Genomic DNA, 27,147 nt, shown 5'->3' with positions numbered 1-27,147 from the left:
ATGGCAGCCTACCCGCGCACACTCAAGTGGGGGGGGGGATTTTATTTTGAAGGACAGTCCCCTCTTTATAATCACCCTCCGTCCTTTATTCCTCCGTCTGTGAGATGATCAAAGTGATGACAGGTAGATAAAGCGTGGCAGTAAAACGGAGGATGGAGACAGAGAGAGGGGAACAGGTGGTGGTCCGGAAGGGGGGGCGGCAGGTGTTAAAAAGACGTGGAGATTTATAGGATAAACTGCAGGGAGACTGTTTAATCAGAGCTGGGTAATTTAACAGTAGCAGTAACATTTTTACTTAAATCTCCCTGTGACCCCCCTCAAAACACGCCTGACTTTAGCAGTAATGACTGGTGTTATGCTGCATAACAAGGCGGTGATACAGGGAGCATTTAAGGTGATGTAGTCTGTGATGCATTCAGAATTCGGCTTGCAGTGCATCGTGGGTTTATTCTGGATGCTTCCTCCCACGTCAGTGACAGACTTCCTCCCCCGTTCCTCGCTGGAAACCGTACGTAGGCAGGAGAAGTGGGTTACACGCAGGAAACAGAAAGCTCCTGAGGGACGACACAGGAAAAAAAACGACAGCAGCGCCCAACATCACAACGGCAAGGAAGGAAACTTAATCATGCAAAACGCCGTGTCAGTTCGGTTTCACTAATCTACAGCTGCTACTCATCCGAGCAGAGCGTGGAAGAGGAGGATGTTTGGATTCAGTTACACAGGGGCAAAGTGATGTAGAGTGAGGGAGAGGTGGGTAAAGTAATCACACACTACAAAAGTTTTTCATGACTTAAACATTACAATGTATCCCATATGTTCCCTGATCAATTAGCATTTTTCTATAAAGGTCCCATGACATTCTGCTTTTAGATGCTTAGTGGTCCCCTAATACTGTATCTGAAGTCTCTTTATATAGACCTTAGAAATCCCCTAATACTGTATCTGAAGTCTCTTTATATAGACCTTAGTGGTCCCCTAATACTGTATCTGAAGTCTCTTTTATATAGACCTTAGTGGTCCCCTAATACTGTATCTGAAGTCTCTTTATATAAACCTTAGTGGTCCCCTAATACTGTATCTGAAGTCTCTTTTATATAGACCTTAGTGGTCCCCTAATACTGTATCTGAAGTCTCTTTATATAAACCTTAGTGATCCCCTAATACTGTATCTGAAGTCTCTTTTATATAGACCTTAGTGGTCCCCTAATACTGTATCTGAAGTCTATTTTATATAGACCTTAGTGGTCCCCTAATACTGTATCTGAAGTCTATTTTATATAGACCTTAGTGGTCCCTAATACTGTATCTGAAGTCTCTTTTATATAGACCTTAGTGGTCCCCTAATACTGTATCTGAAGTCTCTTTTATAAAGACCTTAGTGGTCCCCTAATACTGTATCTGAAGTCTCTTTTATATAGACCTTAGTGGTCCCCTAATACTGTATCTGAAGTCTATTTTATATAGACCTTAGTGGTCCCTAATACTGTATCTGAAGTCTCTTTTATATAGACCTTAGTGGTCCCCTAATACTGTATCTGAAGTCTCTTTTATAGAGACCTTAGTGGTCCCCTAATACTGTATCTGAAATCTATTTTATATAGACCTTAGTGGTCCCCTAATACTGGATCTGAAGTCTCTTTTATACAGACCTTAGTGGTCCCCTAATACTGTATCTGAAGTCTCTTTTATATAGACCTTAGTGGTCCCCTAATACTGTATCTGAAGTCTATTTTATATAGACCTTAGTGGTCCCTAATACTGTATCTGAAGTCTCTTTTATATAGACCTTAACCAACTTTGCTTGTTTGAAAGCCAAATTTTCTGGGCGGACAAAGCAGTGAAAGGGGAGGTAATCTTGCTCCTTATGACTTCATAAGGGGCAAGATTCCAGATTGGAACATCTGAGCTTTCGTTTTCTCAAAGGCAGAGCAGGATACCCGGGGCTCTATTTACATCTATCGCCATTTCTAGCCACTGGGGGACCATAGACAGGCGGGGGGAACACATATTACTGTTAAAAAACCTCATGACGTGAAATTTTCATGCCATGGGACCTTTGAATTTGAAGAGGACACCTTGTGACTTCACGTCTTGGTGATTTATTGGAATGAGACACATACAAATCTGACCAAACAAAATTATCTTTCAGCGACATAAGGGAATTTTTACATGGAATTAGGTGTTTTTTAACGCAAAATGTTGGAAATGTAAGCTAAAGTTGCTCTGAGCTACTGATTTGTATTGGAGTTTGAGTAACTTGATAGTTCAAGTAGTGAGTGTTCCCCTTAAAATAGCATGACATGCATCACACTGATAGTTACTATGATTTGAGCTCTGAATTTAGTAATTAAAGAAAGATTGTTAAAATATCAAATGTGCTGCAAATCAGCTTAATCATGTTTACAGTATTGTGTGCATACTAGAGGGTGACACAGTAATCAGTTGTCGTGCCCATCCCATCCCAAGATCACGTGACTCCCCCCCCCCCACACACACACTATCCTGTCCTGCGAAAACCCGAGAGACTCCCTAGTGCAGCGATTCCAACGTATTTGTTGAGTCTGGAGAGAGACTGATTAGTAGCTTACCTCTTATCTCTTCTGTTGCTGATTTTTAAAATAGCAGCCTAGCACTCACCGCATTGCAGCCTCCTTTTTTAATTTAATCTCCCGCTCCGTCCCGCTCCCATTGATTTCTATGCTCTGTTCTGTCCCTATCACGTTACCAACAGTGAAATTAAATCCTGTGGGTCATGATTTTCCCGCGAGTATACCCTCCTCTCTGCCTTCTTCCTATCATTGTTTGTGTGGAAATGTTATACTTCATATGTTTTTGAGGACTTTGAAAAGCGCTATCCATTGCAGAGTGTTTGTTCACCAATTACAGGCATCCTACTATAGGCACACATTGTTTCACGATTTGATGTATCCTGAGAGTACAATGTGATTTATTCAAATTGTTTGTATTGTGTCTAAAAACTAGTCCAAAACCCCAAATTAATCAATTTAAGTCAACTATCCACAAACTGTACTTAAGTACCCTTTACTGAAGATGTCACTGAGTGATAACATCTTCTAGGGGACTGTAAGTCAAGACAGAAAATGTATACTGGGCTTCTAAATGCATACTGGGCTTCTAAATGCATACTGGGCTTCTTAATGCATACTCTGCTTCTAAATGCATACTAGGCTTCTTAATGCATACTGGGCTTCTAAATGCATACTGGGCTTCTAAATGCATACTGGGCTTCTAAATGCATACTGGGCTTCTTAATGCATACTGGGCTTCTTAATGCATACTGGGCTTCTTAATGCATACTCTGCTTCTTAATGCATACTCTGCTTCTTAATGCATACGCTGCTTCTTAATGCATACGCTGCTTCTTAATTCATACGCTGCTTCTTAATTCATACGCTGCTTCTTCACCTTTTTAACACGCTGATCTGTATTTTCAACTGCTAAATCCATTTCCACCTCATATCTTCTCCAGGAGCCTGCGTTAGGTGGTGGACCGAGGAGAGTTCAGCCGGTCCTTAAACTGATCCGACACTCCTCCAGCTCACTTCCCCTTCACCTTTTAAATAGAGAACCTCCCCCTCACCCTGGGGGCCTGACTCAAGTCTTCCAGCTATTCCACACCTCCGTCTTCTCAGCTTCCCCTGATTAATCCTGATTAATCCCCCCCCCCCCCCCCCAAACATCCCTGACTCTGGCCTCCTCCCTCACCCCTCCCTGCCTCGCCGAGTCTCCCCTGGGGTGCCGAGGCCATGGCGGTACCTTCAGCCCACGAGTTTCACTGGCAGAGCCTGGCGCGGCTCCCCAGCGGCCGTGTCTACCACACTCTGTCTGAGGTGGGGGGGCAGATGTACATGCTAGGGGGCTGCGACGCAGCAGGGAGGCCCTGCCCGGCCATGGAGCTCTACTCCCCCGAGGTACCAAACAAATGCAACATAGACACTGTGTCTGATGTGTCATTTTTTCCCTGACTAGGAATAGACTGTGCATGACTGACAACGTATTGTTACTACAGTGATGTCAAAACAACAATCCTTTGGTAAAATACTACTTTAAAATGTCAAGATAGAAAGCAACAATTTCTATTTTCAATTAATTAACAAAAAACGGACAATCATACGAACGCTCAAAATGTAACACATCAAATGTTACATTTCTTTAATGCACTAAATAAAAAGGGGGAAATAACGCTGGAATATATACACAAAATATAATGTTCCTGTCTAGGGTATGTTCCGAAACCCGGTGCTAATACATCACCGGTGCCTAAATAACCAATATCTACCGGCTCAAATAGAGCTAAAATGAGCTCTAATGACAGCAGCAGGTGATTTTCCTGCTCCGGGTTGTGGCAACGTTATTATGTTGCATTGTTCCTTCGTCCCATCTGTGTCTTCTGATGGATACGTGTGTGTGTAGTAGAGATGAGATTAGGGCTGGTTGCTGAAACCCGGTGCTAATACGGCAATGGTTCCTAAACAACCGGTATGTACCGGACCGAATAGCAACGCAGATTTCAGTGCCTCATTTCGGTACCACCCAAAGGCCCGCCCTCCACTCTGATGCTCCGAAACAGACGTGACAGACAGTGTAAAGGGTTCCTGTGTTTCCCTGTGGAGGATTCCGACACCGGGAAGTAGTCTGCTGTTGCTGTTGTCGGAAAAACACAGACGGTGCGTTCACTTGAATCTGGTAGCCTAAGCATCAGAGTGCATTCAAAGTTATTATGAAATACCTGTTTCCCATGGCTTCCCTTGGTTGTTTTTGTCGCTTAGCATTTTACTGGTGAAACAAGTTATTGTCATTACGTTAAAAACGATACCCAACCCTATTCTTGTCGTAGATCAGTTGATTTAATTGGAAAAAACTAGATCTACATACGTAAAGCAAATCCCTGCACTGAAGAGGTACCCTAAATACAAGATAAAAACCATAACTTAGGAAAAGTACAACCTCTGACACGTTGGAAAATTGCACCGCCTGAATGCTGCTGGTCCCTGTTTGCAGGGGGACCGCTGGATGAGCTTGGCACCCATGCCCACCCCTCGTGCTGGGGCAGCTGTGGCAGTGCTGGGAAAACAAATCCTGGTGGTGGGAGGCGTGGGAGAGGACCAAAGTCCCCTGAAGGTGGTGGAGATGTACAACACAGATGAAGGGAGGTGGAGGAAGAGGAGTGCTCTGCGGGAGGCCTTGATGGGCTTATCCATCACTGTCAAAGGTATGGACATGTGATAACACGCAGTAACACTTTGAAATACAGCCCAAACCCAGAGTTTATGAGTTGTGACTCAATTGCTCACTAATACTTTAAGATGTAGGCTTCTAGTTTCCCAACGGTGTGGTACAGCGGTGTGTTTAAAGCTGGAATAATGAGAACTGATGCCCTGACACACTAAAAACGGGGGGAACCGGGGGGCCATAAAAGTGCCCGGAACCCCCCAAAGCAGGTAACGGTCACGTGGGTTTGGTTTCCCGGAAATTCAAAGCGACTGTATGAATAAAAACCCCGGCCATTCCCCGTTAAAAGTTTTTTTTTTTAAAGATTCTATTTTTGAAAATTTAAAAATGCTTTAAAAATTCGGTATCATTGTGCACACCAAAAAAATAAAGCCGTTTTTGTCGCCCCACCATCTTTAAAAATACATTTTTTTGTAATATTTCCCGTATAAAGGCGGGAGCTAAAAAACCCAGTTAGAAATAGTTTTTAATGTTGAATTAGGACACAGCTTTTTTCTGTGTGACAGTCATCTACATGTATTTTATTGTGCATTAAGGTAACAAAAAACACTTTTAGGTCTTGTACTAGAAATTATTTTTCACCTTCAACTGCCTTTGAGCTCTGATTGTTCCTAACTTCAAAACTCGGCTATTCAAATGCCACAGGATTAAGTCTTAAATTAAAGGGGCACTCCACTCATTGGTTCAGTTTACAGCGCTCGTCACAATGAGTACTACTCAGCCTGGGAAAACTTTTGTATAAAGTGTTCTGTGGCTCGGGAGGAAGCTTTCCAACATTTGAAATAAAAGTCACTTTTACTCACTTTTTATTTATTATTCAACTTGTTGCCATTACAACTAGGAGGACTTGACTATTTGTTGAACTAGATGTTTATTGCTAAAAGTTACTGTTTAGTTTAATGTTAAATATGTTTTTTATCAAGAAGCACCCATGTGTAGAGATGATCAGTTTAACTGCACTCGATAGTGAACGTCCGATAAATTTGAACGCAGCATAATTCAAACAGTTGAACACACTTCAATTGTAACCAAGAGGTCCTAAGAATATTTTCCAATTTTACCAACGGAGCAGTTCTTGGCCTCTGACTCTTACCTTCATTCCAGCCCAGTCTCATGGCAGATCGTGAACAGGTCTCGTAAATGTCGTTATTTTCGTGTGTTGATTACAAATTCTGAAGTAAAGTATTTCAATGGGAGGCCTGTCCAGCAGCCTCTAGAAACAAACAATCTTTTCAGAGACCGTCTCTTCAGCCTTGGATGAGTGTGGACTCAGTCCAGCGTGCAGCGTGCATCTATCAGTGTCCGTGGAACACAGACAAATTCTGTACACACACCGGCTTATTGGCGGCGTACAGGCGGTTCTCTCCATCTCCCCGACCAATCGTTAATCCCCAGCCCTGCGCTGGCTGCTCATCCCCAGCAGCTTAAAAGGAGACAAATAGTCTGACAAAATGATCAATAGGGCCAAATCTAGACAAATATGTAATTTTTGAAAGGATAATCAGTCACTGATTTGACTAATGATGCCATTTTTATTTGTAGAATTATTATTTTCCAGATACCAGACAAAGAACTTCAGGTAATGATCTTTTCTATTCCCCAATATGAATATAAAGTATTTGGAAACTTTTTTTCCCATTTTTTTTAGTTATGTAACGTAGATGCATTGAGGTTAGAAGTGAAAATGTGTAATTTATATAGATACACTTAAATAATTACTAAAGAAAAAAGGAAACGCAGGCTGTTTCCCTGCAGCTCTCTGTTTTTTCTCGCGCGGCTGTATTTTCCATCGTGTCAACACTCTCACCCACTTCCATTCTTATGCTAGAGGTGTGGTGCCAAAGTGCCAGCCGTGGACTGCATTTTAGTATTTTATTATTCTGCTGCTGAACTCCTTGTCCTTCCCACGTCTGTCACAGTCTCATGCTTCGTCACAAACTTCTCACCCAACTCTTTGGCTTTGTAGATTTTTTTTTAGCACTTCATAAAATTAGGCGCCAGGGAGGTGTTTCCATCTGCTGGGATTGGTCAACACAAGCGGATTAGTGTTGAGCAGCCTGTTATTGTTCCACTCATTTTCGCAGCAGTTATGGGAACGTTGTGGTCTCCAGATATTTAACATACTAAACTGAAATCCATAAAATCCATGCATTTGATATGTGATATGCTTTTGCCCCGATTTAATTCTGTCAAGATACGTAGGTGCCGATTGGATTTGTCTTGCGAGTTTCATTTTTTCATTTATTGGGATTCTAGAAGTATTGCGATTTTCTTTTCCTTCTTTAACAAGAGCAAAAGTTGAATAAGACACGTCTAGATGCAATATATCATGAGACATTTCTAAAAACTAATTTATGAAAAAAAGATCACATGTCAATTAGTCAGTCTGACATTTGTTACATTTGTATAGAAGTACATAACATGGATTTTCTGCATTTTCTGCTTTCCCTCTGTCTTGCTAAAAACGGATTTGATGTACTCGCCATCAGCAGTACCAAATGAACAGTAAATATTCAGGTGAATCATTGGTAAAAAAATAAAAAATATTGATTCTATGTTAAATAATTGGTTTTAAGAATCCATCCATCCATCTTCGTCCACTTATCGTGCGGGCAGCTGCTCCGGCAGGGGACTCATATTGGAGATATAATCCCTCCTCCCAGCCGGACGTGTCTGGACCACCTCCCTAGGGAGGCGCCCAGGAGGCATCCTTACCAGATACCCCAACCACCTCAACTGGCTCCTTTCGAAGCAAAGGAGCGGCGGCTCTACTCCGAGCTCCTCTCGGATGACTGAGCTTCTCACCCTATCTCTAAGGGAGATAGATTTTAAAAAGCAAAAAAAAAAAAATCACATTACATACGATTTTCAATCTCCCCCACCACCACCCCTACTGCTAATCCAATACATTATAAAAACATAAAAGCACTCAAATGGAAAATCTTGCTCTTGCTCTGTGTGTGTGTGTGTGTGTGTGTGTGTGTGTGTGTAGATGGTCGGGCACTAGCTGTGGGGGGAATGGGGGCTGATCTGCTCCCTCGTAGCATCCTGCAGCAGTACGATCTTCGGAAGGACGTGTGGGCGCTACTTCCTCCCATGCCGACGCCGCGCTACGATGCCAACATACATCTGCTGGCCAGCAAACTCTACGTGGCAGGTACAATCCGATCAGCATGGGTGTGTTTACACTACAAAAGCTTCACTGTGTGTGTAAAACAACTGACATTATTTTGCAAAATTCCAATACACGAAAAGTAATGCCAAGTATGAAGTTATTTCCTATTGATTTTTTCGTGAGGACTCCTATGTTAAATGTGGTATTTTTCCTCTATTTATGTATTAATGACTAAGGTACCAGCAGGTTTTAGAAATATGTCTTGTCTATGAATGCTTTCTTAATTTTTTTGTGTGCATTCATTATACAGAAATCAATATTCATATACTAAAGATTGCTCTGGTATGATAAATAATATTATCGTTACTATAGAGGGTGTTGTATTCAAGTTCAAGCTCCATTTACAGTAACGGATATGTGAATAAATATGATGTATTTAAGCCGAATTTCATGTGGAAGTTGTTGATTGATGTACTTCCTACAACAGATGGCTTCTCAGGATGTAACACCATTTGCCCGAAGATGGTCTAGTACCGAAACGTTGCTTGCTATTAAACTTACATTTTTATTTTTTTTGCTAGTTAGACAGTGTGCGAGAGTTTCTACACAATACTCTATCTTTACATTTATATTGATGACTATTCTTCTTATACAATCTTTTAGGCGGTCGCCAGTGTAAGCGACCAGTGAAAGCCTTCGAGGTGTATGACACAGAGACGCGCTCTTGGACTACGCTACCCATCATGCCTTGTAAACGTTCGTATGGGGGCGTGATATGGGACACAACCGGGAGGTTGTGCCTGCTCGGAGGACTGCGGCAGGGAGGAGGACACCAGAGCTCCAAGTTCACCAAGAACATCAACATTTTTGACACCAATCACGGTACGAAAACAAATTTTCCTTTTATAGGCTTGCATTTATTGTTTTAGCCATTTGATAATAGCTCCATACTTGGTTATAAACTTTAATAGTCGTACACATTGAGTAGCACTGTTGAGCCCTAATTCACGAATTAGAAGGCTTGCACATGCACACACTGCACATGCTCTATGACAAAAGGTTGTTCAAAGTATTAGATTACATTAGATAGACTTTATTGATCCCAAATTGGGAAATTTCAGTGCTATAGCAGCAAAATAAAAGACACACAGCACACATAGAGGATATACAAGAAATAATAAGTAGGATAAAATGTTGTACGTGACATACTGGCGCCAGGCAAACAAGCAAGCAAGCAGCTAGGCTTGGCAGTTGCCAGCAGCACACACACACACACACACACACACACACACCACACACACACACACACACACACACACACACACACACACACACACACACACACACACACACACACACAGGACAGAGACAGAGCAGATGAATGGAGGTAAGGAAGAGGTGCGTGGTGTGGCTACATTTTCAGGCTTAAAATGAAACAACAGCAAGCTGTATAATTTGTAAAAAGGCTGTAAAATACATTGTTAACACAACGCATGTATACAAGCATATGAACATTCTTTCTTTAGGTTTTAACTTATTAATACCCCAAAGGAAAAATCACCAAAACACTTAGGGCCCTATCTTGCACCGGTGTCTTTGCTATTTTAAGACTGTCCTACGTCCACGTCGTGTAAATAGCAAATGCACCTGCGTCCATCTTTGCACCCGTGGGTGTGCTGGTCTTACAGGGAGGTGTGTTCAGGTGCATTCTTGGCGTATTGCTATTTTGAGGCAGCAGGAAGTGATTGCGCCATTGACCACCACTCACCTGGTCTAAAGTGGATGACGTAGCATTTCCTTGTTATTTTAACAGCGCATTAGTAAAATGCGCCTAAGCTTATGCACAGTGCGTGCACAAATATTATTGTTCTCCATCACAACCTAAACGCCTAAAGTTCATTCAGATTTAGAAATTTGATGATGTATCCACCTTAATTATTTAAAAGTATCGGTATTGTATCGGTATCATATCGGTATTGGTGATACTGGCCCTGTATTTACTTGGTATCAAATCAATACCAAATATTGCAGTATCACACACCACTACCACACAGTGATCTCCTGGCGTTAACTCGCGGAGCGTTGTCATTCACGTGAGGAGCGTAGTAGACCCAACGGATCCACAGGACTACGCAGGCAAAGTGTTGCTCCCAGTGTGAAGAGCCCTTTAGTCGAGTTGCATTGTGGGTAATGTGGGAGCCAGGTTTTGACAAGGAAGAAGAATACGGGGAATAAAAAGACAATATCTCTGGTTCTGCTGATTTTAATACTTGTTTTTTTGTCTTTAATGATAGAAGTGCACTGCTAAGTCAGATTTACAGCTAGCTCGCAAAGCCTTGTTTCTTCCTGCTTCCGCTCTTTATGCTAAGCTTAATACTACGCTTCTATACTGCATATAGACGGGAGATATCTTCGGTCTTCTCATCTCATAAACAATAATATGCTGTTCTTTTTAACATTTCAGATTAATAAAATATCAAATCTGCAAACAAAAAACATTGATTATGTTAGAGTTGGTTAACACGCAACCAATAGCAAGCAGCAGCAACAATCCTTTTTCACTGACAGCATCCATGGTCGTCAACCTCAGCATGAAGAGAAGTAGTTTTCTAGTCAAACAGAAAACTATCTCTCTTAATTCTGTGCACACTCTGTGTCCCACAGCACAGTGAAATGGTGTATCCCTCTATCCAGCAGAGACACCCCAGAGTAACAGGTGAACAAATTGAGGAGGGACCGGAAGGAGAAATGGGAGAGCAAGAATCGATAAGTCATTTTAGACAGCTGGATATACGGTCGCACATCGCCATTGGTCAAATGGAAGCCAAATAAAGCAGAACGTGGGAGTGATAATGTTAATATATGATAATGGGAAGATGGTTTGCCCTGTGTGTGCGAGATAAAGGAAAAAAGAACCGGGGGGGGGGGGGGGGGCGGCTTCCAACACACATAAACACAAGCGTTTGCATGCAAATACTGATGCAACTGATGCATATCCACACATTCACACACATACGGGGGAAGGCAGCCGTACGCTGTTTTTCCAATCTAATTTTGGTGGAGATGAGATGGGATATGAGCTGCGGAGCTAGGGCTGGGGATGAGGAGCGCTTTAAATTACAAGATCCAGAAACAGATTGCTTTATTATCCTGTCTGCAGCAATATCTCTCCACACACACACACACACATAGTCATGCAATCTGCTGTCACACAGTGGTATTTTATCACTGTTCCATTTCATATTGCCAGTATTAAGACACACACGCCTGTTAGCTGATGTTTCTGCATTGTGGGCAGTGTTTTTCACAGAAATAGAGTCTATTTGGGGGGATCGGGACGGTTGGCACTGAAAAAAGTTGTGACGGTATGAAAAAATGTTTTTACTTTGATATTTTTGCATTCTGATGTCATTTTCCAGCCCGACCTTACTCCCAACTCATCAAATGCTGACGCTTGGTGAGTGGCCCTCAGAGTCGGCCCTACATGCAAATGGTTTTCAATGCTGTGTTCACCCCAAACTAATATTTCTTTCACCTCTATTACATTGTGTCGTAGGTGGTAATCTCAGAGAAGGATATCTGAAAACTGATTCCACCTCAGCAGCTTTTCCAGAGGCCCTGGGTGTTTTTTAAGAAGTCAGGAACCTTACATGGAGGGTGGGATTTCCGTTTTCTGATCTACATGTCCCTGCCTCTGCGGAATTATTTTATTTTCCTAAACTTAACTAGCTTAACTAACTTAACTCGCGAACCCCGCTCTCCGACTTGAAAGCGCTGTGTTTTATGTTGACACCACGTTGTGATATTTCATTTTGAGATAAATTTCCATTGGGTATTGAAGTTCATGAATACGTTTGTTTTTGCTCTACTATATTCGTGGTAAAGGAAGGGGGATTTAATTCTTGAATTGCTGTGAACGCCACAAACCGTTTAAAGAGCTCAATTCAAACAGTAAGCAAGCCCTGGGTTCCACTACTATCAATATTCGGATGAAGGACAGACATTTCTTGTTATGTTTATTGACAATAAAAACAAAGTTATAGTTTATAATTTGACTTCCTTACTGGTCTAATAGCAAAATAACATAAAGCGAGATTGTGTGTGTCAATCCAGGGAGAGCATCGAGCTCTCGATCTTGATCTCAAACGAGAAAGGAAAGGGAATTTAAAAGAGAAAGAAAACTTGATTTGCTATTTAATTAGGGCTGCACGATATGAGAAAAAACATGCAATAACGTTGTGGAGTAACAGCATAACGATATAACTTGTGATAAATACAGATATTAATATCTACTCAGTTCTGCCTTTCTGCTGCGTTCGGTACAACAACAAATTGCTAGTTGAACAAAAACAAACTGAAAGGAAATAAGTTTTTTCTATTAAACAAATTTAACAGTGAACTGAACACAAAAGGCACCATAGATACATTTGAATGGACAGTTCTTCGCTGATGCTCTATTTCAACAAACTCGAAAAATCCTTGAGTTTCTTCCACAAAGTCTTTTGTAATGTGTATATTGCACATGTTGATATTACGATCATCATATAAAATGATTTATTGTGCTGCCGTGTATTTGATTCAGTCATAGGGAACCATGACAGTTATAGTCATAGTATGATCTGTGTGTGAAAATTGCATCTCAAGCTCATCTTAATGGTTTGTCAGAGGCCGTGAAAACTACAAAGAGCACTTTTAGTTCCGCATTTACCTCCTGACTTCATTTCTTGTGGCTCCTTTGTACCTGGAAGTTTTAGTTGAAAAGGGGAATACAGTTTTAAGGCAATTTGGGTGAATCAGCCCTTAAAAGTTGCTTTTCTGTTACCGATTACTTGAACAACGAGTTCTTCTGCATTCAACGAAGACACACTTTCATCAGAAGCTTCTCTGAGGCATGTAGAACTCAGGCAACAGTGACAAAAACCACAAATGATGGCGTCCCCCCGGGGCCAACTAGTAACACATGTTCTCCCACATTGCCTATATTTGATCTTTGTTCTGCTTGAGATGGTCAAAACTACCCAAAAGACTTCAAAGCAGATGGGATCAAGCAGAAATATGAAGAGAGCAAATGTGCCCTTGTGTTGGCCATGCCTGGTCCAATATGTAATTATTGAAAATGACAGAACATAATAGTGAGATTCTGTCCAAAATAGTCGTCTGTGTGGCAGTGCTCTGAGATTTCACACATTTCAGACAGACAGAACCCATCAAAGACAGAGAAGCAATCACAATCCTTTTGTAGTTTTAATCGCGATGGATAATTACTGAGTGGAGCTGTAGACAAAGTTACTACCACACAGACTATAAAGCCCAGTCTTTAGAGAATCTTCTCATCTCCCTCATTCTGTCTTGAGTCTCCCTCTCTGTATTTTCTCTGTCTCTCCCGCTCTTTATTCTCCTCTGCCGTCCACCCTCCAGAGTAGAATAATGCATGATGGTGTTTTCCCTGCATCCTACAAAGAAGAGCTTGGCGCAAAGACTCGTGTAATCCTTCCAAGGCAAATAAGAATAGAGCTTGCAGTCGCAACTCCGTCTCAGAGGATTGAACAATAAGTCTGTAGTGTGATGTGTTGACACAACTGTAATTCCCAGCCAGTACCACTATAAGCATTGTTATAATAATAACAATGCTTACAATAAAAAAATAATTACTTGTCTTGTGGGTTGCATACTGCATCCACTTTTCAGATTTGTGTTGTGTTTTGTTTTCCATTTGGTTGATAAATGAAAAATAATAAGACGTGTTTCCAGGATCCAGTATTCAGTCAAATCTAAGAACGAGTATAATGTTCCTTTCAGAATCAAAGTGCAGGATTTTTTGTAGATCCAAAAATCATTAACAGCTAAATCCATCCAATTATTTGCTGATCTTGTTTGTTAGCAGTGGCTGAAGCAGCACTGGCGGCTGTGAAAACATACAATAATATCTGCTACGATGTTAGAGTGTGTTCACATTGTCACATTGTTATACACGTTTCTGCCATGGATTACAAAAATGGTGAAACTTAGCTTGCACAATACCAACACGGAGCTACAGCTGGCTTCTCCTCTCGTTTCCCTGCAGTGTGATGCTGATGAGATGGAAAGCCCCACCCCGCAAGTTGACGGGATTGGTTCCTTAGGCATGTGACGTGTAATAACCTGACTGTCTGATATGGTGTTTTGTCATTGGTAGGGCTGGGTATTGTTAAAAAATATTCTATACTTGTACCGATACCAACACCCTAGTCTCGCTTTGCCAGACCTTCGTCCAAAGGAGCTGAAGGAGAATCTGGCTACTCCAAATAGAATTCGGGTATGGAAGGAAAACATGCTCTAGTTTATTGAGATTTCTTTAAACCAATCAGAATCGTCATGGGCGGCGATGAACTCCGCACAGAACCGCTGCAAAATAGTCGTGCGAGAGAAAACTCAGATTGGACAGATAGTCTAGCTAGTGTCAGTTTACCCTGCAGAGATCTAAGAAAGCAGTGAGTCCTCATAAATCCACCAAAATGTGGGCGGTTCATTGGTGTCCCACCCCCCTCACTCCTGGACATTAACCAAACCCGTGTCACCCGTAATACAACCAGCATTGTGGGTGACCTCAGCCACCCCACCCCACCCCTCACACAGCCACTTCAGCCTCTTGCCATCTGGGACATGGTGGGACAGTATCAAAGCATCCAAGCCGGTTCCACCAGACTAGCAAACAGCTTCATTCCCAAAGCAGTTGGGAAGCTCAACACCCTCCCCTCTCCCCTGACCCCAAGAACTCTGGGACCCCCCCCCCAATCAGGATCTGCACTGGGCACTTTATATATTATACGACTCAGGAACTCTTTATTTCATGTTGCATATTTCAAATACTTTCAACTTTAGTTTTCTGTAGTTTGATTTTGCCTTACGTTTGCACTATTTAGAATGTATTGCTGTATTGTATATATTACTTATCTTGTTTATCTTATTGTACATATTACTTTTTTATCTTCATTTGTATATAATTCTTATCTTTTAAATTATGCTTGTTGTCTGTGGCCTTATTGCACCGTGAGTGGGAGAGAAACATTTTCAATTGCTCTGTATGTCTGGCCCATATTGCAGAATTGGCATTAAAGTTGACTTGACCTGACTTGAGGACTTCATACTCTACTGTAGAGGCGATTTGGTTGGCGCTTGAATAGTATTTAATTCGGTACCCAGCCCTATTCATTGGTACGCTGCAGTTTCAAGGCAGAAATGCGAAGTTGTCGGTGTTGACGGCTTATTCCGCCCACTTATGCCTTCAGGTAGTGGCGGTCAAATGAAGCTTCGCGAACCACTGTTCATTTCTGAGCTCGCTAGATGGCGCTCTCTGTTCAACAAAGGGTTCAACAAACACAATGCACTGCCATGCTTTTAACCATTTTCTTTGAACAGAGAGCGCCATCTAGTGAGCTCAGAAAGTAAAGACAGTGGTTCATTTGACCATCACTACCTTCAAGCACAGGGGTCTTCAAGGTCTTTCATGCCAAGGACCCCTCAGATTAAAAAAAGAGATGGAGCAGGGAGCCCTTACTATGTATATTGTATAAAATGAAGTTGCATAATGAACAGGGCCACAACGTGTAGTTGTTGGCATAGTTATTAATCTATACATCACATTTTAATGTTAAAATGTGGGTCAGTGAATCTTAAGCTTAACTCTCTGTGGATGGCTACCTCGCCTTTAGGACAGTACGCCTGTAATGTGTAAATAAAAAAAAGAGATTTATCTTTACAAATATCTTGGATTCATGTTAATGTATTTTTTTTAAGAAATATTTTTTTCTTTCTGCCCCCGCTGCATGAACTCTGAGGACCCCTTAGGGGTCTTGGGGGCCTGTGTTGAAGAGCTCTGCTCTAGCATATGACACCATGAGTTTATTTTCATTGGAGGGGGTCTTCAACAGCAACTTTCAGTAAATCAGTTTTTCAGAAGTTGATCAGCTTGATCAGTACAGCCTTATTATTGGCCACATAATAACTGCCGTTATTTAATGAACAGCTCAGATTTATGTGAAGTGCCAGTGTAACATATCTGCCAGGACGATTCCCTCTGGGGAGAGAAGAGAGCAGAGGGAACAGCCAGCTGTGATCTCCGTTCTGTTCTCTTCAACCAGGCTGGGAAGGAAAACACAGCTTTTCATTACACAGTGGTGCACCATGCAGGAAGGTTCGCCATCTGGCTACTTATCTCTTTCATTCTCTCCACCTCTATTTGTTTGTCTCCACCTTGTTGTTTCTGCCTCTTGTTTTAAGAAAAAAGATTAAGAATAAATAAGAAAGAGCAGGAGAAATAACAAGGCAAGAGGAAAGAGAGGAAGAGAATGAAAAGAGAATATGAAGACAGAATGAAGAGTAAGCAGATAGAAAAAAAGAAAATAAGCATAAGAAAAGATAAGACAAAGAGAGATTTAGACAAGGAAACAGAAGATAAGACAACATAAAAAAACACGACATTCTTTTCACTTTTTTGTCCCTCGTTGTGTCTCTATCTTTCCTTTTAGTTCTCTGTCCCTCCCTCGCTCCCTAATGACGTTATCTTTCTCCCCCTGTCACGATTCTTTCCAGCATGGGTTTCCTTCAGATAAACAATACTTGGCAGCAACAAAACCTGAAAGTAAAAAAGAAAAGTTCTGCTGGAGAAAGAGAGCGGCTGCGTTTTCATTTCCAACACTCTCAAGTACAAAAGATGTTCATCATCTGGAGCGGAAATGTCACTTTACTCAGGTCTTTAGAGAACTGTCATTCACAGTCTTAAGTGTCTGGTAATTAGGGAGATACAATTAAAATGCTAATGTCTTCCACACCTGCGGCGTCATTTCCAATATTTTGGGATTAAAGGTGCCTGTAGCTGTTTCGATGGTGGATGAGACAAAGCACCTGCTCACCACTGCACCTGAGTGCTCCAGGGTTCAATTCCCAGCAGTGGGGCTTCCATCTTGGCAGTGTTAAGGGTTGGGTAGTCTGCCAGACCTTCATCCACAGCGCTGCGGAGGAGGGTCTGGCTAGTCCACACAGCATTCCAGGGTTGGGAGAAAAACTGGTTTATTGGCATTTCTTTAAACCAATCACAATCCTGACAAGCCCTGGTCCGGCTGCAAAAGGCACTTTTTTTTTGGTGGAACATGTGTGCGTTAAAGAAACGTGCAACAAAAAACTCAGATCAGACAGATAGACTAGCTAGCTGTCTGGATTTACCCTGCAGAGATCTGAGGAGCAGTTAACATAGTCCTCAGAAATCCACCAGAAGACAACACAAAGAAAGCGGAAGATATAGGACATTGGGCGGAAAAAGAAAAGACATATGTCGGAATTTCCTGCAGCTACGGAGCAATCCTGGAAGTGGAAGGTCGTGGATTTAGACTAAGGGTTGGGAGGCTGAGGGATGCCTCACTGTACTAGTAGCTCCTGGTTGGTCAGGATATCTGTTCAATGATGTTGCATTGTTTTGCGTGGCAGCAAAACCTGGGCGTTGTTTTGTCATTCAAACTAACGCAACATCATAATGTTTAAGATTAAGTTAATTTCATGTATATAGCACTTTAAAAAAGCAAACAAGTGTTGCACTAAAGAGCATCACAAAGACCGAAACATTTATAAACAAATATAGAGTACATATATGTTATAATATAATAATAAGACTTTATTACGGACTTATGGGCCAATAAAATGACAGCACAATACACACAACATTTAATACATAAATAATTCCAGAGGCATAATACAATTCCATAATATAAAATATCAAAACAATATGAAAATGCACCCTCTATACATAAAAAGAGGCCTTTGTGCCACTCTCAATGAACAGTACTGAATCTGAGGTTGGATATGATCAAGATAATATCATTCATAGACGGATCAAGTCGCCGGATAAATTGACACACAAGATTTCTTACTAAAGATTGAAGTCTATGAACTCGTGCAGGCACAAACGACTCACTAGCACTACACACTCTAGTTGTTTAAAGTAGGATTTTCAAAGAACTTTATATATATATATATATATATATATATATATATATGTGTATATATATATACACATACTGTATATGTATATATACACGTAGAGATATATAATATGAAATATTATAAATAGTACAACCCACTCCTTTTCACGCTATACAGGAAGTGTAGCGTGAAAAGGACTTTTACAAACCTAGTAAAAGTCTGACCCTAGCTCCAAACTTCCTGTCCCCTCTCCGTCTGTTTGTAGTCTTTGTTTGTTATAACCTCTGTGTATCCTTGTCCTGCTAGGCGTAAGTGTGTGTGTGTGTCGTGTACATGTCCTGGCTGCAGCTGGCTTGGTGGGTGACCTATTTGTGCGGGTCACACTCTGAAAACAAGCTCAGCAGCATCCTATCCAGCCAAAGGGGGACTACAGTGCCGATGACCTCACCCTCAGCTAACTTCATAAGCTTGTGCGCGCACACAGACACACACACACACACACACACACACACACACACACACACACACACATCTGCTCATTTCAGCTGTCGTGTCTTCTTCTGTAGGTGCCTGGCTGAAGTCGGAGGAGACGGTGGCGATGAAAACAAAGAGAGCCGACTTTGCTGCTGCTTTCCTGCGTGGCCGGATGGTAGTAGCAGGAGGACTTGGTAAGACGGACACATTGTAAACTGAACTTTAAAGCTTTAGTGCGTAACTTTTTGATATTAATAAACGTCCGTTACATTCAAGCCATTGCCAAATGAGTGGCTACAAAGCTAATTAGGACTATCAGCTCCACACAACTCTCTCTATATTTCTCAGTATGACTTTGTTCAGAACATTGTGGCATCCGGTGACTTTTCCTATCAGAAGCTCGAGTGAAGATAATTACCTCTTCTGAAGAGTCCTTGGCTACTAGCCACTGCGTGGAGGAGGGGTTGGGTTGTGCGCAATCACAGAAGGGTTGTTTCATGTGGACGCGCCGGCAGTGTTGTTGTCATCACTTAGAATTCCTCATTCCTCATTCCTCACATTAGCTGCTTTCACACTGCATAGTACGTGGATTGCCTTTGTCTGCATCCATGTTACATAATTCATATCAGAACAATCTCCCATTTTTCTTGGGATCAATAAACATCTATCTATCTATCTATCTATCTATCTAATCTAGATATCCCTGCCTCTGTGGGGACTAAATGGATCCCCTCCTCAAAATAATCAATGCTACTTCACCAATAAACAATAAATTATATACCTAAAATAGAAGTATTTCAAACTTAGTAAAGCGCTGTATTGTATTGTGCCATTGAATGAGGACATCCGAGCAGCAGTTGCTGGTTGTATTCAGCCGCTACTGAGGAAAAATACTGTGATTAAAACACTCCCGACACCACATTGTGCTATTTTATTTTATTTTGAGATTATTTTTCATTGGATATTAAAGTTCTTGAATAAGAGTTTTGGCAAGGCTGGCCGAGTGGCTCGATATCCATATTACTGAAAGGAGGATTTCATTCTTGCATGTTTTATTTTGTTGTGCATGATCCACGCTTTTTTCACAAATGGCACCCAATGTATAAGTTTTCATGTGAATAAATCCAATGAGATCATGGTATTTAATCATAAAATGTAAAAAAAAACATTCCTTGTTAAAAAATAAATCCTGATGACATAAATAAATAAAATCCTGATGCATTGTGGTTGTTAAATGTTAAAATATGAGCTTCCACCGGAGAAATACCCTGTACAGTATGCCAGTCAGTCAGTATACACAAGTTAAACATGGGGGATTATTCACTGCCTTTTCAATATGTCTGGTGTGTGTGTACCATGACTGTAAAGAAAAAATGGACAGAGCTTCTGGGTCTAAAACGTGAAGCCAATGCGGAAGTGGCTCAAACCAGCAACCTCTATCTAGGCTGCAGACGGGACTCTACTCCACTGACGACTCCACTGGTTGCAAAAAAACAAAATCAACTTGTATAGAAGCCTATGAGAAAATGGCCATACTTCTCACTTGATTTATTACCTCAGTAAACATTTTCATAATGGGTTTATGACCATTAATAGACGATGATGCGAAACAGAGCATGCTTTAGGGGCATGGCTACACGCAACCTGTCAATCAGGACAGAGACTTAGCAATGCTAACCATAGCGCCGTGAACATTAACATAGCCATGAACTTGTTTTTGAGTGTTGTCCATGTTTTTTGTCTTAAGCGTTAACCCTGACAAAGTTGATAGGAACATTTTGGTCACCTAAAATGTCTTGTTCAGCGTTCAGAAGCACTTTGTCAACCGTAGCTAGCTAGCTTGTGCTAGCATTAGCTGGTAATTTAAGGGAAAGCCTATTTTCTGGAGTCGTACTTGCAGATAACCAGCGGCAGTACCTTGAGGTTTGCGTTATACCTGCCGGTAAAACTCGGCCGGATGTCTTTTGCGGCCGCCGAATGAAAATAATCGGTGACTTTCCCTCTTTAGCGTTTAGCCTAGCGCAGGGCCATTTTAAACATTTACAACACGAATTAAGGCACATCATCTTCACCAGCTTCACCTTCTCATCAAAAACACACACCAGTTAAAAAACAAACAAAAAAATCCAGGATGGCAACGGCCAACTCAAGGCTTCAAAACAGCAGTCCACAAGCCAATGGGCGATGTTGGCGTTGCTACGTCCATTCTTTTTTACATTTGACATTCTCCAGGTCATGAGCCCTCGGCGCTGGACACAGTGGAGGCCTTTCATCCTCAGAGGAAGAAGTGGGAGAGGCTGGCTCCCATGAACTTCCCCCGATGCTCCACCTCCTCCATCGTCATCAGAGACCGCCTCCTAGTGGTGGGAGGAGTCAACCAGGTGAACTCATGCTAAATTTAACTGTAAATGTTATACATTTACATACATAAACAGTACATGCGTAAGTACAGTAGCAATGAAGACATCTATTATTCATGGTGACAGGTGTTTCTCACTGACAAGTGTGTCCCACAGTTTACCTATTTATTTATTCCCTCGGCTCAATGCAGAGTGCTCCCCAGCTGTGAGTGTAATTTATCTAACAGTAATATTCTGTAGTGTTTAGTTTAGGGAAAGATTGTCCCAGGGATTGGTCAAACCCTCGGGCATAAGCAGGGAATGATTGATGCTAACTTCTAGCCAGCAGTGAATCAACATTGTTAAGTAGGTCCATTTTTACTGTATTGACATTACAGAAGTCTCTCGTTAGCATCTTATAGACTTGGCACAAAGTCACGCATGCCCTCGACTTAAAAAGAAAATCTTGCGCCTGTTCAATTTGGAACCAGTGATTGGATTCAAAACCAATTTTTCCCAAACAGTTCCAGTAGGCAAAGGCAGGGACCGTAGAATGGTGCTAGGGATGTGGAAATGTCACCTCTCTGGTGGGGAAAGTTACTTAACATACAATTATTTAAATGAAAGGTAGCAGATTAAATGAAATGTCAGTATGCAAATGCTTCCAATCTTTGACCACCAACTTCTCTCTCTCTCTCTCTCTCTCTCTCTCTCTCTCTCTCTCTCTCTCTCTCTCTCTCTCTCTCTTCTCTCTCTCTCTCTCAGGTTCTCCATCGCACTGCCCATGAGATCCTGTATGTAAAAGAAGAAGAGTATCTGTAGCAGTAAGTGACACCAGATGAATGAAGCCGATCAACGATTCCACTTCTCTGTTCTTCTCTGTTCAACCCTCCTGAATCAGACTGTAGCTGCAATATATAGGACGCATTGAAGAAACGAAGACAGAAGAGAGTCTGAGTGAATGTCCCTGACTTGGTGATGTGGTGGACGACACTGCCCCCTGCTGCGCTGTCCTGACACTGAGCCCCACATGTAAGCACACACATGCACAACGGAGGAGCTGGCTCTTTCTTTATACCGAGTTATGTTCCGTACTTTTAGTATGTGACACTTCTGTGTACGTTGCAGTGCATACTTGGAGCAGAAACTATTTTGTAGCTTTTATGTCTAGTAATGTAGACGGGAAATACTCGGAAGACCTTTTTATGGCAAATATGCATTTTATGTTTGGTTTTGTGTCATGTGTTTATTTGTGTGCAGCTTGCTAATAAGTGAGCACTTGTACATAGTGTAATTTCCACATAATATTTTGATGACAGGACTGCAATATTTGTTTATTATTTAATATCATATAGCAAATAAAACGCACCAGGAAGTGATGTTTGGTTAAACTGTACTGTAACAAAATTTGCACTAAAACAATTAACCCTGAGCGGGAGTTGATTTTACCATCACTAATTTCTAGTGTAATGTATTGTAGTAATTACACTGAGAATGGTATACTATCACTCTTCTATGCTGTAACAGTGCACATTAGTGGGCATGATCATAGATAGGATTTAATGCATTGCGTATATGAAAATCATTGTATATATATTAAATGGCAATGTGTTGTTTCTTTAGGTAATTGCAGGCTGCTGTTGTAGGCAAAGAAATTAATCTTGTTTGTGTCTGACAGATTTGTACACACTTTATTACTGCAGCAATACAAGTTGTCATTTCCATTTGTGCAACGTGCTGTGCTGTAATGATCCTCAGTTCTCTCAGGTTGTGATGTTACAGACTTGTTTTTGTGACTTCAGAGATGATTTATTGTTTGGTATTATCTTTTCTGTCTTTATAGTCAAAGCCAATCTCTTGTCTCTTTGGCTCAGGCTGTTTTGTCACAGTTGTCTAAGCTGTGAAATATCCCATTGTGTTGAAAACTCCTCTTCTGAAGATTTTTATTTCATCCTACAACATGAACAATCTCCGATCTGCCCCACACCCAATCATGTCACGCTAAATTGAAGATATAAAAAGTCATATTCAGTGGAATAAGTGGGATCTGCAGTGTGTATTTCACTTGTTTTCCTCTAGATGGCAGTGACTGCACACAGGAATCCACACAAGTTTGTGGCGCGTTCACTTACTCATTATACTGGCTTAAGTTCTCCAGACTAAAGTGGTATAAACTGAGAGTGTAATATTACATGTGCAGGTATGTTGTCTTAGTCAGATCATTTCATTATTATTTTTTTAATTTTAGAATTGAAATAGAAATGATTCCCTCTGCTCAAAAATGTGTTTTTCTTGTGTTAATGTCGCCTAAAATGTCTGAACTTGACTATGACTTGTATCCGTGGAAAGTTGGTCACTAGAGAGGTGTGTTCACATTATTCTACTGAAGGGGAAGATGTCTGAGCATTTCCCTAAAAATCGGAGCTGTCTATAGAGCGACTAGCGAACATTTTCGCGACTTTAGACCAGCAGGCAGGATATATATTACATTGTCATTGATTTCCATGCATGCTGCTCAGAGTGATCACAGTCTACGGCTCTCCTGCTAACAGCACACAGTCTCCCTCCCGCTCTTTTTGCGCCGTGAGCAGCAGGCAGTCAGCCCACACGACCACTAGCCTAAAGGCCGTTTTATGGTTGTGCGTGGAATCAACGGCGTACCCCCGCAGACCCCTCTGAGTCTACGCCATAGCCTGACGCCGCTCGGCCGTGGCTTGGTAGCGTTGCATTCCCCCCGACTCATTTCCTGGTTCTCCTTCTCCACAAACAAGATGAAATCAAGAAGAGGGTTAACTTCTCCTGCTACAGATTTCCTACCGTGGTCAGAAAGAACAGGGGAGACACTTTGTTTCTCTCACTATGACTATGACTAGAGTCGGCACTCGCTCTCTCACTATTAGATTAGATTAGATTAGATTAGATTATACTTTATTCATCCCACAACGGGGAAATTTTGTTATTACAGCAGCAGCCTTTTCTGCAATAACAGGAAAAAACAAAAACACATAAACAAGTAAACACACAAGAAATATTATATTACACTCTCCCCCCCCCCACACACACACACACACACACACACATGCTGGCTCGACACACACACCAGCGCACAAGTATTAAACATCAGGCCACTTACGTAGCCTACTGCAAAAACTCTGCGTAGATCCTCCGCACAGCCATAAAATGCCCTTTGGCTTCATGCGAATGTTACATGATGACAACTTTTTGAACTAGTGCTTTTGGAACTAGTGCTTTATAGCTACTTTCATTGGAAAAGAGAGGACTTACTTGTCAGTACAGAAAGAAAAAATACACAATGTAATCGTAGTTTTCAGCCACTGACAGTTACAGTCAGCTAACAAACAACATAACCAAACACAAGATGCTAACTCCCCTTACCCAGGGGCGGGGCTAGAGTGCTGTCACTCAGACAGTTGTGATAAGAGTACTGTCACTTGGTTGCCTGTTCTGCCAATCTTCCCAGCCCTGGTCAGATGACCAATTAATGTTTCCATAACAACCATCCAAACTTCTGATACCATGGAACCAGCACTGGAATTGTTTGAAATTTGCACACTGAGCCCATAGCAAATGTGTATTGTATTCGGATATACAACTTGTTTAAAATTAAAACAAGTGAAACTAATAATGAGGTTGACGTTTTATTTAGCAGAATTACATTGTGTTGTTCTATCTTATCCAATATTTCAAAGCAGATGTTCTATGATGTATTCTGATAAAATGTGCCTCCCCCCCCCAATATTGGCCCTCCACTTAAAAGAATCCTGCATTCGCCCCTGCACTTACCATTCTGATACATCTGCTAGTCGCCACTTTTGGTGCACAACAGCCTCATCATCCGAGTCTGGGTCTGACTAATGCAGGGTTCAGGGCGCTAAAACCATAGCAGTGCTTCTGCCTCCTGTCTGAACCCGGCATGAGGCTCAAACATGTATAGCTGAATCTCTCCGATGTTCTAGCAATCTTGATGCACACCGCTCTGTCACAAGTCAGAAAGACACCACGTCGGTTTGAACAGTGATCCACACATTGAATGGTGGTGCGATCTTTTACATGAAAAGGAAAACTTGCCACATAGTCGGTGACTTCAAATCTTTGAATTGATCAAAACAATTCAAATCAGCAATCTTATTGGTAATTTCCGCCTTTACCATCTATTGAAAATGTTCATATATAAGCTATATATATGCAACTTTATATGCAACTTTAATTGTTTGTGAATTGGAAATTTGGATAGGGACTTCATTTTGAAATGTGCTTTGTCTATTTTAAAAATGGGTTGATTGCATGTGAGTCAGGCTGGCTATGTGTGTGTGTGTGTGTGTGTGTGTGTGTGTGTGTGTGTGTGTGTGTGTGTGTGTGACCAATCTCTGTTCCTCTTTGGGTTTCTTCCACTTTAAAGCAATCTAACTAATTTCCCTGTCACACAGCAGAGGCAGAAAACGCAGGAGGGGAAAGTTATTCGCCTGAATTACAAACTCTCACTTAACCCATCAAATAAAAGGACAGGTACAGTACATGACTTTTACTACAGAAAGTAAACAAATTCTAAAATCTTTTATGTGTCGGTCGCCAAAGGAAAAATCAGGAAATCTGACAAGCGATGTTTCAATAATGAGGCCGATAATCATATTTTTGTCCCAGAAGTCACACTGCTGTCTTCCTTCCATCCATCCATCCATCCATTGATTATCTGCATAGTATCGGGTCGCGGGGGCAGCAGCTCCAGCAGGGGACCCCAAACTTCCCTTTCCCGAGCCACATCAACCAGCTCCGACTGGGGGATCCCGAGGCGTTCCCAGGCCAGGTTGGAGATATAATCTCTCCACCTAGTCCTGGGTCTTCCCCGAGGCCTCCTCCCAGCTGGACGTGCCTGGACCACCTCCCTAGAGACCCCCCCAGGAGGCATCCTTACCAGATGCCCGAACCACCTCAACTGGCTCCTTTCAACGCGAAGGAGCAGCGGCTCTACTCCGAGCTCCTCTCGGATGACTGAGCTTCTCACCCTATCTCTAAGGGAGATGCCAGCCCCCCTCCTGAGGTCTTCATGGCCCCTGAGACATAGTAAAGGACATCTAGAAAATTGAGGTAATTGGGTTTCCTGTACTCAAAACATCAATAAAGAAGTTGACTCACACTGTTTATTTCAAAGTAAGTCGAAAAGACTCAAAAGGTGATATATTAAAGGCTACCAGTCTGCCAACCAGTCAATATTGTTATTGGCTTATTGACAGAATGCTTTTATGTCAATTTTCTCAAGTAGTACATTATTGGCTTTCACATACTGCATTATCTCCTACATCAGCTCTGTGTATCTTTTACACACCTGTATGCTTTGCTGTGAGTTTGACAGAGCACACGGGTGATCCTATCTGGTTGTGTACCGACGTGTTTGATCTGAACACAAGGTTTCCATATGGGTTACATAATTTGCGGGAACATGTGTATTTGCACATTCAAATGCTACTTTGGCAGGAAAGTCCACAGTGCGTATGTGTGGGAGTATCAGAGGCTGGGTGCATGGTTGAGGCCGTGAGGGCATTGGAAGTTAGTCTGGTCGAAGTGCATTGTAGGAGCCACATACTGAATGTTGTTTATGGGATCATTTATATTATGTATTATTCATTATTATTGTAATTTTTATTACACTGTAGGTGGTGGGTGTGTTCATCATCCTGGCGTGGTAACATATTTGTTTGCTTCACCTGTTCACTTGGGTTTTTTGGGCTTTGACAGAGAGGGGGGTGAGCCTGGGAGCGAACACCGCAGCAGTAACGCACTTATATCCATTTTTCCTATGGAATCTTTTATTGGAATCGTTTTGAAAATTTGGTTTTGAAAACCGATCATCGGAGCCGATTTTAACAGCCATCTAGTTTTTTTTTTCCGTAGAGGCCACCGTACCTCCAGTTGTTCTGCAGCCGTGGAGCACAGTTAAGCTCTAAAGATTGGCTCTATTTTACGTTGAAAACGGCCGGTAAAACTGTAAAATCA

At 41.7% G+C, this 27,147-nt stretch overlaps 1 protein-coding gene and 1 long non-coding RNA gene across 2 annotated transcripts in view; one reads left to right on the top strand and one right to left on the bottom strand.

Moving 5' to 3' along the window:
- The window catches only part of klhdc8a (kelch domain containing 8A), a 35,698-nt gene extending 12,364 nt beyond the window's left edge, over positions 1–23,334 (top strand). Inside the window, exons 3-9 of the mRNA XM_032514210.1 lie at positions 3,491–3,932; positions 5,023–5,233; positions 8,246–8,410; positions 9,032–9,250; positions 18,889–18,990; positions 21,029–21,177; positions 21,901–23,334. Of these exons, the coding sequence (XP_032370101.1) occupies positions 3,768–3,932; positions 5,023–5,233; positions 8,246–8,410; positions 9,032–9,250; positions 18,889–18,990; positions 21,029–21,177; positions 21,901–21,957 (1,068 nt within the window). The 5' untranslated portion in view covers positions 3,491–3,767 and the 3' untranslated portion in view covers positions 21,958–23,334. The remainder of the gene's footprint in view (positions 1–3,490; positions 3,933–5,022; positions 5,234–8,245; positions 8,411–9,031; positions 9,251–18,888; positions 18,991–21,028; positions 21,178–21,900) is intronic.
- LOC116688291 (uncharacterized) lies at positions 16,397–26,926 on the bottom strand. Its single transcript, XR_004331749.1, has 3 exons — positions 26,842–26,926; positions 24,269–24,273; positions 16,397–16,406 (listed from the first exon to the last, which is right to left on the bottom strand). It is a non-coding gene; the product is annotated as an uncharacterized LOC116688291 (long non-coding RNA).
- Positions 26,927–27,147: the final 221 nt, after the last annotated feature.

This window comes from Etheostoma spectabile, chromosome 4 (assembly GCF_008692095.1).
Source record: "Etheostoma spectabile isolate EspeVRDwgs_2016 chromosome 4, UIUC_Espe_1.0, whole genome shotgun sequence".
Classification (NCBI taxonomy): Eukaryota; Metazoa; Chordata; class Actinopteri; order Perciformes; family Percidae; genus Etheostoma; species Etheostoma spectabile.
The sequence above is the reverse complement of the archived record's forward strand: the minus strand, read 5'-3'. Positions and strand labels throughout refer to the sequence as shown.